Source organism: Barbatula barbatula, assembly GCF_947034865.1.
Source record: "Barbatula barbatula genome assembly, chromosome: 14".
Classification (NCBI taxonomy): Eukaryota; Metazoa; Chordata; class Actinopteri; order Cypriniformes; family Nemacheilidae; genus Barbatula; species Barbatula barbatula.
Genome location: NC_136777.1, coordinates 13,693,575 through 13,706,068, shown reverse-complemented (window position 1 = coordinate 13,706,068; position 12,494 = coordinate 13,693,575). Strand labels below are relative to the sequence as shown.

Here is a 12,494-nt window from a genome sequence, read left to right as displayed (position 1 = left end):
CATTCAAAATAACCGTTTTTACTACAAACTAAAAGTTCCAAAGTCCATTTTTGACATGCTTCAATATTAATGTGAGGGTTTTATTTCACAGGTATAGCCAAACCTACACGCACATATATACTCTTTAATATACCAGATGTAAATGTGCCACATCATATCTCAACGGCAGCATTTTGTCCTATCTGTATCCATGCAGGTATTCTTCTCTTGAAGAGCGTGTGGGTGTTTAATTTTAGCACATGGGGCGAGGTGTAAAGTATTGAAACCAATGTGACTGACAAACTAGATGATTTCCCATAATTGCTTTGGGCACAACTGCTTTGATGAAGCAGCTGTACTGCGGCAAGGATCTCAGAATGCCTGCTTGTCAGCCTTCAACCATCCTAGTGCATTATTTCATGAAGAAGTAATCAGATTATCACATAATCCATTGAGCAGGTTCATTTTCCACACCGGATTAGTCTCTTAGGCACAATGAGATTAGTTATTGTGGCAACGCACTCACTTGGTTTATGAATTTATCGCAGATGAAATGCAAATTCCCTACACAGCTCTGAACTTGTCTTGTATCATCTCATCTCAAGTGTATGTCTTGTCTCATTTCTGCCTGTCTAGTCTCTTCTGCCCATCAGTCCGATGGTTCTACTGTCAACAACGTTTTGCATTAAGGGGTGAGATTATTTGAAACCCAAAAATAGACTGAAGTGGAAAAGTGGAATGGCGCATTACCAGAATGGCACATTTCTTTTTAGAAAACCACCAATCAGATTGCAATATGCATTAGACAGTCAGTGCAGGGACTGTGGGCAGTCCGGAAGCTAAAACCCATGTCAACAGCTCTGTTATTATATTCAGCATCTTTAAGCATCGTTGAGATGACCTTGTGTCAGACAGTCATATCATCTTGGATATTTGAGATCTCATCCTCCATGTCACAAAAGATGTTTCTTACATACACTGTAGCAAACACTATACTGGCTATACAAAGAACACCAAGTACTTTGCAATGCGGTGCAGACACTGTTTTGGGATCCTCATGTTTATCGACAGCTGTTTTCAGCTGCTAAAATGATTCTGAGGGGGGTTTCATTTAAACAGATGTGTGAAAGATAATTACTGGCCCTTGAGAGATAACAGAGTGCATGATGGGAAATCCAAACGATGAAAATCGGTCTCTGCCATTAACTTCTGGTGTAAATGAAGGCTCTTTTCATACTTTTTCAATGAAAAAGGGCACGTTGCAATTTTGTTTTGCTTCGTCAGATGTGATTGGACAATGTATGTTCTGTGAGGATTAACTCGTTCATTGATCAACAGTTCTATCGCTCAGGTTGTTTGTCATTCATTGGTGCTGCTTGTGCTCCTCTCACTGACCTTCTGAACACAGCGCTGTTACCCTGAATAAAGGCAGGAAAAGTGGATGAGGTTGACATCTGGTTAGCTATTTAAATGAATTTCGCCCACAGACACACAGTAATGCACTGCTACACCCTCAGTATTAGGTTGTCCTAATATACTAAGGATTCTTTGTCCGTGGCAATGCATGTTGTGCAGTAGGCCTATATGAGTGTTTCTTTGACTTCTGGTCATATGCTGTAATGTTGAACGTCTTGAAGGTCTTGGAAACAATGTAGCATGCTTTTTTGAATAGATCTTAATGTTTTGTCCTCTTTCTATTTGTTGTAATCTATTTTTATAATTCTAATTATTATCAGTGGTTTCCAAGGAGGCCTCAAGATGATTTAAAAATGATTATATTTGACATTCTCTACGTATTATCTTATACTATGAATATTATTAATGCTAAAAACTATTATAATTTAAATAAACAAACCATACAGTAATTTTACAGGAAAAACGTGAACATGTGTTGTATTTTCTGAGTAATTTAGCAAAAAACTTGTAAACACTGTTAAACTTTGCTGTAGTTTTGCAGCAGGTTTGCCAGTAAATTACTGTAGATCTAAAGCATATATTGCAGCCTAAAGAAGTCTGTACTATTAGTACTTTTTTTTTTGTCTTCTAGTAAAAATATTTAAAACTTCTTCAAATACGATGCCTTTAAATAACAAGAAGAGTGACTGAAGATATTTCATGAAAGTATGCAAGTATATGTTTTAAAACAAAATTATAAATTAAATGTACAGTAAGTTACTGGCAATCCTGCTGCAAAAGAACAGCAACTTTTTACAGTGTACATACAACATCTGTGTCATTAAAACACAAAAACTGTCATTTCTACCAAAACCTTATAAAATAAAATAAATAATTTGAGATGTCGCGGAGTTACACTGTTTATACATTGTTCGTTACTGTTACTGTTAGTAGACAAATAAAATATATTTGAGTTTATTCTAAACAAGAAAGTCTTTCTGTTTGATGATGTTTAATGAATGACAGATCTATATTATGTTCTGTATATGATATGTGTACAGGGCTCCCACGGCTGGTGTTGGGTGGCAGGTGGGACTGTCTGACAGCGGGAGATTCGTGTTCCAGTGATGAGGCGTGCAGCCCACGCTTGAGAACGCTGCGTCAGTGCGTCGCCGGCGGGGGGAGTGTGAAGCTGGGACCAGGGGCCCGTAACCACTGTGAGAACGCAGTGACGGCCCTACTCTCCAGCCCCCTGCATCGGTGCCAATGCAAACGGGGCATGAAGAGAGAAAAAAACTGCCTTAGCATATATTGGAGCCTAAAGCAGTCTGTACTGCACGGTGAGACACATCATTCCTTATTCATACACATGTCCTTATACACGCAAAATTCCCACTCACACATTGATGCAATTATAAGTTGTACACCCACGCTGTCCCCAGAAAGCATTCCAATGGATGCTTATTAGACACCACATTTTAATATGCTAACCAGTTTGGCATTATTGCAACGTTACTTCAAGCTGAACTTTTACCTGTGACACTCTCATTAATTCAGAGTCACAAAATACTGTTACCATAGCCACAAAAACACTGTTTGTGTGTATGCGTGTATGTTAACAGGGCTGAGCCTGGTGGAGAATTACCCCTATGAGCCTGTCGAGCAAGGCTTTGATTACGTTCGCCTGGCCTCCATCGCTGCAGGTCAGTGATTTGCACAGACACACAATGTTGATTTACAATGAACATTTGGAATTGATCACGACGTGTGTTGTTGCTTCTGTGCCGTGCATTAGCGGTGAAGAGTTATTAATAGGGCAGAGCTCAATAGCTCACAACAAAACACGACTGCTTTGTTTAATGTACTTGGATATAACATAGATTGTCGTCAGCAGTGCCTATGAACTTGCACTCCCTCAAAGTGAATGCATTATCGGTCAAAAACATTATGTGAAAACTCAAATTAGACCAAGCGAAAAAACGCTTTGATACAGTGGCCTGGCCTCAAACGAATACATATGTGTGACTAACAAAATCTATGCATCTATCCAAGTTGGTTGCATTTTGAAGAAATAAACCCCTTTACATTCAAAACATTTCACAAAATAAATATGTTGTGTTGTTTTAAAAATAGATACAGTTAAAAGTTAGACAAAAATTTTACTGGATGTCAATGGAACATGAATAATGTGATGCACCTGTGGTTACGCTTTTGAGGCAACCGGCCTGTAATAGGCATCCCTGTAAATAAAAAAGTAATGGATCAATACCAAGTAATTGCTGTTACTAACATAATTTGTCTAGCAGTTTTATATTTTGTATCTAACACATAATATTAATAGTGATATTTTATATCCTTTTTTAATTACTTATTTTTTCAGTATGGGTACAATTCCTACTATTAACTAGCTGCTTATTAGCATGCATACTATTGGCAAATTGGCTGTTTATTAGTACTTATAAAGCACATATTCTGCATGACCATATTCTACATCCCTAATCCTACCCAATGCCTAAACCTAACAACTACCTTACTAACTATTAATAAGCAACAAATTAAAAGTTTATTGAGGGAATATTCGTAGTTAATGGTTTGTTAATAGCGAGAATTGCCCCCTATACTGAAGTGTGACCTTTTTTTCTTTTATGTACATCACGTTTGTCAACCAATGGTTGTTTTTAAAGGTGCTATATTAATAAATACATAAAAATTATGCAATTGAAAAGATCTTCTATTGGCCAACAAGTGTCCAAAATTGTCTGTGTACTGTAAAGTATCTTGGCTCGGAGATGTAGTTTGATTCTTCTAAAATCTAACCGTGGCCCTTACATTTTTCATCTCTCTCCCATCTCATCACGTTCACTCAAAATAGCACCGTACCAAGTTTAGAAGCGTATTTTTGGAGAAGACACATGACTACAACTGTCAGTTTCTCAGCCTCAGTTTATGGGGTGCTTAAGGCATGAGCAGAATTTGATAGACCCCGAGGGCAGCACATAATGATCCATTTACTCATCATCTCTGTCTCTCACACACAAACACACACACACTCGAGTCCAAGCAGACACACGTAAAATAACGTTTAAACTCGAGGGGAAAGAACAGAAGTGATTTCCTCTAAGTAATGAAAGTAATTTGAATGTCGGTCATTCATGCATGACTTTTAATGATGGCTGTTCTCAACTTTCAAACACTGCAAGCGTTTAACAAGCTGACTCGGTACAGGCAACAAAAATCCAACAAAAGTGTAGACACGGAGAAGGGGAGGTTAGAGAGACAGACAGAGAGAGAGAGAGAGAGAGAGAGAGAGAGAGAGAGAGAGAGAGAGAGAGAGAAAATGCATAGAAGAACGCTCTTGTGATCTTTAAAAACAACAGTTAAGAAACTGAGAAAGAAACTGTGAGATGTGAGGTTAATTAATTTCATTCTTAACATTATAATGACCTTGCACAAGCTGTTCTACCAGGTTTCAGAGTTTCAAATTAAAGGGCTCACTTATACAAACATTATTTTCTGACTTTTTACATGCTCATGTGGCATTGTTATTGTTATTCACTGTTCTAAGCAAATTATATATAACTTTAAAAAATACTACGTACAATACTTTTTCAAATCTGAGTGCATAAAACAACAGGTGTATTGACCACAAGCTCTTACTTTAAAGTGTTTTAATGATGGATGAAAAGATCGAAAGAAAGAAAATATCAGGGTGAAAGCTTCGGGGTATTGTAAAAGATGTAGAGGAGACGAGGAATCACAGTTGACAGTATGAAGGGGCAGTGGTTAAAAAAGGTTTATGAGGAAGAGAGAGAGACAGAGCGAGCTGTAAGGAGTGTAATGCTGGCAGGCTCTCCGTGGCCCACATTAGTGTGATATGAAAAATGAAGCACCAGCAGCAGTCGATCTCAGCTGGGACCTGCTCTGTGATAGAGACCAGACTCATTCGACTTTCATTCTCTCTCATGTTCTATTCATTAGCAGCACACATGGACCATACAGACCTCACATCCACTTAGACCAAACAAACTCAGATCTTTGTAAGGACGGGAGAGAACGAGACAGTGTGTGAAGCCTAAATCCTCATTAGGACAATGAGCAAAAAGAACACCTGCCAAAATGTAATTGTTACTGCGGGGGCACAACCGAGACTAAATTAGAGGGCTATTGCAAGTGGATTGTATCAATTCATTGTCTAGTACAGGAATGAATTCTGCGTGAGATTGTAGGTGATGTAATTTTATGCAGACCAGCGTGGCAGGTGGTTCACCATAAAAGACAAAAAAACTGAAAGTTAATTGTTTTGTAGTCACAATGAAACTATGAAGCTAGAAAAGTAAACGTGGGTGCTTGATATTCATTGATATGGTGTGACACATATAAATATTCTTATTAGACAAATATCCTGAGAGATGAAAATTTCGCTTAACTTCAATGCATAAAAGTTGTTTCTGGGTCAAAGGGATTGCAAATGATGCAACGGGATACAAACATTGCGAAAAGATGTGATCTTTTATGCCTGGTGAGCTCATCTGTCTGCTGAACTGTAATTTGTTTGAATGAATAATTATACAGACATAAATAAATCTCACTACAGCGTTTTATTGATATTATTAATAGCGAATATACCAAACGATCTCCAAATCCAGCGTTATATCCACCGTTTATATTCAATTCAATTCAATTTTATTTATATAGCGCCTTTCACAATTTGCATTGTTCCAAAGCAGCTTTACAGGGAAAAAAAAAAAACGAAAAACCCAAGAAAGGGTAAAACACACTACATGGTGTTTTATATAATAAATCAAATTATTCTAGTAAATATAACATATAACATTATATAACATTCATCACCCAAATGCAGCGAACAAACAACAAAGCTGAACTTCGCAAACATAGTACTCTCTATCTCTCCTTTACACAAGTGAAAGTGACTTGTGCGCATGCTCCTTCTCCCGCTCTCCTTGGTTGATGCGTGTCGCATGCTGTTCCGGAAGAATTGTCCAATAAGGTAACGATAACGATTTTTCATGTTCGAACAAAACTCTCCGAAACTTATACGAACACTGGGGGAGTGTATCGAGCACAGAAATCCTAGGTCCAACTCGTTTTTTGTCAAGGTGACCATGCCAAGCATGAGAAGACGTTAGAATGAAGTTAGAAAGCATGACACACCGTTGCAGGGCCACTTGAAGTAAATCGCTTTCGTTTCAGCACTGGACAGCGACCACGTCACTGCGGTGACCACAAAACTTTCCTTTGCATTTCCAAACAACTCTCACACGCAAATACGCCATTTAATCACAAACCTTCTCACTTCTTCTCATTTCAGAGTCTGAGGTGGGCATGACAACTGTCAACCGTTGTTTGGACGCCGCCAAGGCCTGTAACGTCGACGAGACATGTCAGAAGCTACGAACGGAGTACGTGTCGGCCTGCATCGCCCCTTCAGCGCGAGCCGGACCCTGCAACCGTGCACGCTGCAACAAAGCGCTGAGGAAATTCTTCGACCGCGTGCCACCAGATTATACGCATGAGCTGCTGTTCTGTCCGTGTTCCGACACCGCATGCGCAGAGCGACGGCGCCAGACCATTGTTCCCGCATGCTCTTATGAGGAACGGGAAAAACCAAATTGCCTGGCTCAGCTACGGGTCTGCGAAGCCGACTACGTGTGCAAGTGGGTATTGTGGATGAAAATGACTAGTATTAAACGTAATCATGTTATTTGAAAATGCAGAAAAAGAAGATTGAATCAAGTTTTCAGGTGCTGTTAAAGGCAGCATGAAGGGTAGCTTTGAGACCCTAGTGCTCTAGAGAGAAATAATGGTGCTCAAGTCATTTTATTTCTGCTTTAGAATAGTTTTATACCTTAAGAAATTAATAGTACTTTGAATAAATTTGTGCACTCACACAAAATATGAAGGCTCCAGTTAGTGAGGTTGAGTGGAAATGGTTGACTATATCCTCGCTGCATTTCATGATTTAAAAATGTAAAACTACTGGTATCTACTATACACAAATCTACCATAATATATCAAAATAAAATATTTAAACGTGTATTTAAAAAAGTGTATTTTTACAATCCAATTTTTTTTTAAAAGGATAGTTTACCCTAAAAACAACCCTTTTGAAAGGCTGTCAATAGCAATGTTTTTTGCCTCTAGAAGGCTATTGTTGCCGCATCTACAGCCGCAAGCCAAACCCTTGAGCAAAACAAACAAAAATGACTTTTTACACACTGTGATATTCTATATTTATGTGACCAAAATAAGTATATGCGGATTGTAAAAGGTGCTTGATCTTCCTGTTTGTATCTCCATCCATTCACTGGAGACAAATAAGAGACCCGGAGACAGGAGATACAATAAACACACAGAATCTCACAGTAAGTCTGACAGCTGCATTCATTTTAGGAAGCTCTCGATGGATTTTGTGTGGTCATATTTGAGCCTCCTTCTTTTCACTTGAAAAACACTGAGGACTTCATCCGTCTTACACACGCTCAGAACCAGCACAGCCGGCCTACCGCTCCGCTGACACAAGACATTAAACAAAAGGAGATCACTTACTGCCACAACAGCCAGTTAGCATAAAAAATCAGCAGGGAATGTGGGTAATTCCTATGAGACTGACCTGCTTCACTGATTGATCGGTGACCAGAGGATTGGAAGTATGTGACAAGCATGGAAATCGTCCTGGCTGGTCACCAATGCTCTTTCCACCGGCTGGGTGTCTGGCAGTTCTCCAGAAGTCTCAATTGCAGTCTTTTATCTGATTAAAATGAGAGCAAAACGAATGGATGAGCAGAGTGTATTTGTGGGGGGGATTTGAACAGGAGAGAATGGAGTGGAGTTGTGTATTGATGCGAAGCATTTTCTAAACAACAAAGAGACGACAAAACAGAAGGGAATATGTCGTTCTAACTACATTGTTTGTGGGAATGTGTCGTTTCTGAGTGTGTGCTTGAAGGCCTTGCCGACTGGCTGCATGATGGATGTCCTGTTGTGGTTTCCCCAGGTCTAGGTGGGCTCAGTTCCAGCATGACTGCCAACCCTCCGAGCTTGCCAGCAGCGGCTGCCAGCAAGAAAATTATGGAGCCTGCCTTGTTGCATACACCGGCCTGATAGGTGAGAGCTCTTACCTGGCTTATCGCAAACAGCAGTCAGATAGATTAGAATTTGATCTTGCTGCAATTCTGCACAGACATGTGGAATTCTGGGAGGAGACTGTACCATCACTCAAATATTTGCTATTGTAATAATTCCTGTAATCTATAATGCATGTGATGTAAACCTCAGATAATTCATTAAAAAAGATCACTTACCAAATCTACATCCCAGGAGATTAAAACATGTGCGCAATAAAACGATATTCCAAGTATTCTAAAGGCATATCATAACTCTATGTGAGAAGCAGAAATTTACAGTAAGTCATAATTCAATATTCACTATAACATTAGTTCATTTATAATCTATTTTGTGTTCAGTTTCTTTTAAATAAGATTATAAATAGGATAGTTTACCCAAAAATAACAATTCTGTCATGAACGACTCACTCTCTAGTTGTTCCAAACACATATACATTTCTTTGTTTGGTTGAGCACAGAGAAAGATATTTGGGCGAATGCTTTTCACCAAACCGTTCTTGGACCCCATTGACCACCATAGTAGGAAAAATGACAATGGTAGTCAAAAGGGCCCCAGAACTGTTCGCTGTCCTACATTCTACAAAATACCTTCTTTTGTGAAAAAATATACAAGGGAATTGTTCGTATGTTAGTCAATGGGGTCCGAGAACTGTCTGGTTATAAAAAATCTTCCAAATATCTTTGGAAGCAGATTTGGAACAACTCAAAGGTGAGTAAATGATGACAGAATAAAACATTTTGTGTGATCTATCCCTTTAAGAGACGTAACCTCTTAAAGAGTCCTGTAGAAGTGTGCCGAGTAATACTAACACAACTCCAAAACCATTTTAAAGAAGATGCATTTTATCCCCTTTAAAGTATTGCATATCAAAGCACAGCTTTAATAACACATTCTCTGACCTCAAGTCACATGCTGTGAGCTATATTCCTGTTATTTATTATATGTAAGACTATGTATTTGCATTGCAAATATAGTTTATAGATACTGTATCAAGCCGTGCCAGCTGTCCTTTAGGGGGATGTGGATTTTTGGATTCCTGTGCAATTTAAATGTTTCTGTGTTAAAACACACAGACGTGGTATTAGGTCTGGTGACCAACTTTGTGAACTTCATCTAACTGAGTCTAGACACCATAACAACATCTTATATAAAGAAACATTTGATCTGCTGGATCACGATCAGGGTTTCCATAAAACGGACTAGTTAACAAGTCATTCAAGCTGCAGACTAGATGATTTTGAAAATAGGTACTTCCAAATGAGACACAGGGGTACAGAGAACAAGAGACGAGTTTATGGCATTAATGAATGTGTGAGTCAGAGAGAGAGAGACAAACATACCAAGCACTCAGCTTTGGGTGTTAACCATTACAGCAGTATTTTACAAGAGCAGTTGTGAAGATGCACTTTTGTGTTCTGGGACAAAAGAAATCAATGTGTTTAAACGGGCCTCTATCAGACCATAGAGCCCAAGAGTGCAGCACCCCCACTTTTCCCGTTTCAACTGATGCCTTCGACACTTTCTCGCTCACACGGTGAAAAAGCACTGTCATTTACTCTGCCTGCTGAAATAAAGACACATCTTGGAGAGATACCAAACTATATCCTCTGCAATCAATGTGCTCGAGCACTTATATAACCCACACACACAGGATTAAGATTGACAGAGCTTCTCATATCTGCCTTAGCTGAGGGCCTATAGAGTAACACAAGGTGATAGCTTAACAATGTAGCAAACGTTTCATCACCTGAAAGGTGAGAGCGTCTCTGTGAATATTGGCTTTAGTGTTCTGGAGGAGGTTTGGTCATACGCAGTCAAATGTGGTTTGTGATGCTAGCCTTTATGCGTATGGTAAGATAGGTAGCCTTTCTCATAATGCACGACTCAGATATGGCCTGTGTTTGTTGTGTTTTTGTACTGCACTTGGGTTTATGCATTTCAAGTGATGTTTTGTTAACTTTGTTTCTTGTCTTTCTCTCTGTAGGCAGCATCATCACTCCGAACTACCTAGACAACTCGACGTCTAACGTAGGTCCGTGGTGCTCTTGTGCGGCCAGTGGGAATTTCCGAGATCAGTGCAGCCACTTCCTCAGCCACTTTCATGACAACACTTGTTTGAGTGAGTAGAGCAAGAGTGCAATTTTTTACATAAATAGCATGCAAAAAAAAATCACAGCACCTTTAAACAAGATATAATTCTACACCCTGCACGCTCACTATTATCAGATCTACAGTATCAGTCTAAAATTTGGAAATAGCTGACTCAAATGTTTCTAATGATGTAAAAAATCTTTTAATCTGATGGGTGTATGATTCAATGTTTGAAATGACTTGTAGAATACAGTATTAAAGGGATAGTCCACCCAAATAAGTCTAGAGTTACTCAGCCTCAAGTTGTTTCAAACCTTAAAAAATGTATTTGTTCTGTTAAACACAAAGAAATATATTTGAATGAATGTTAGCAACAGACATTTCTGGGCTACCATAATAAAAAAGATTGCAGATTTCTTTGAACACAAAATAAGATAACAAACAGTACTACCATTTTTTTGACTACCCCTGAAATGTCAGTTAACTTCTCCTTAATATATTTCTTTGGGTTCATCAGAACAAGGACATTTATACAGGTTTTGAACAACTTGAGGGTGAGTAATTCATGACAGATTTTTTTAAGCAGCCAATGAGAGCCCTGAATAGATTGATAACGCTGTTTCAAAAGCTTCTCAGGGGAGACCTCAAGAAGACCTAAAGAAGCTGGCTTATAAAATACCCAGAGAACAATCTTGTAGAGGCAAAGGTTGGCAACTTTGAAGATGCTCAAATATTTTGATTATTTTTTATACGCATTTATTCACATTTATTCCTTGGTTTTGATGAGTTATATTTACTATTATTCAGAAAGGTGTCAAAAATATAAATAGCGAATGAGTAAGTGTTTCCAAACTATTGACTGGTACTGTATCTGTGTATCAGTATTGTTTGCCAGATGACAGCAGATCATTAAAGCAATTTAATTTAAACAAACCAACAATGTTCTGCTTGTTAATAACTAACATCTATCATTTTAAATTGTCATTATATAAAAATAAAGAATGGTGGAAAGTGAACCACACTGCAATATATGGTAAAATAAAGGTAAAAATGTAAGTGTATGCATCCTGTATTTAATACAGTACACAAGAATGCTTTATGGAATTTTTTAATTCTATTAATTTCTATTCATATTTTATTGTATGTTAAGGAAATTAAAACTACTTAACAGTTATCGATTTTTTGCGGAGGTCTACTGGAAGTTACGTTTGGTACGTTTCCAAAAAGGTGGAGAAGAAGAAAATGGACACTGACATTATTGGTTCTCATCATAGAGGTTTATCTAGGGTGTCCTTTCGTGTGTCCCTCGGAAGTCACAACCCACAATTTTCAAGCCAATGTAAAGTCATTATTACAACGTTCATACACTCTATTACGCAAAGTAAACTCTCCTGAATATGCTTCACATAAAATAATCCCACGTGATATTATACAAGTCAGCAGAGAGATATATCCGCGTGCCTGCTCTTCACACTCAGCACTATTATTGTGCGATCAGCAGCATTGAGTGGAAACTTCTGACGCAATGTTTCAGGTCTGAAACTTCTTTAAATGCGTGTACATAATGAGGCATTACCAAACATCAGGTTTAAAGATATCTTCAGCAAAGGACTCGAGGCGCGCCGCACCCGGTGTAGCATCTATTAAAAATCACATAAAGTAAACACGACCCGTTTGACTGTTTGGGTGGTGCAGTCTGGCTATTGAGGACTTAGAGAATAGCTCCAGACCTGACAGTATGTATCGCTATTGTAGAAGTACTTTCATGTAATCCTATTTCTCATGGGTACCTCCAGCATTTACCAAACTGCAGAGTCCGTTGCCTACCATCACAAACCCTCGCTCCCTCGCTACTCTATCTCGGAGCGGTCTGAAGAGCTGGG

At 38.6% G+C, this 12,494-nt stretch overlaps 1 protein-coding gene across 1 annotated transcript in view; it reads left to right on the top strand.

Moving 5' to 3' along the window:
• gfra4a (GDNF family receptor alpha 4a) overlaps positions 1-12,494 on the top strand; it is a 76,163-nt gene that overhangs the window by 57,036 nt on the left and 6,633 nt on the right. The window contains exons 2-6 of the mRNA XM_079473598.1: positions 2,436-2,714; positions 2,997-3,077; positions 6,704-7,049; positions 8,390-8,499; positions 10,505-10,639. Coding sequence (XP_079329724.1) covers positions 2,436-2,714; positions 2,997-3,077; positions 6,704-7,049; positions 8,390-8,499; positions 10,505-10,639 — 951 coding nt within the window. The remainder of the gene's footprint in view (positions 1-2,435; positions 2,715-2,996; positions 3,078-6,703; positions 7,050-8,389; positions 8,500-10,504; positions 10,640-12,494) is intronic.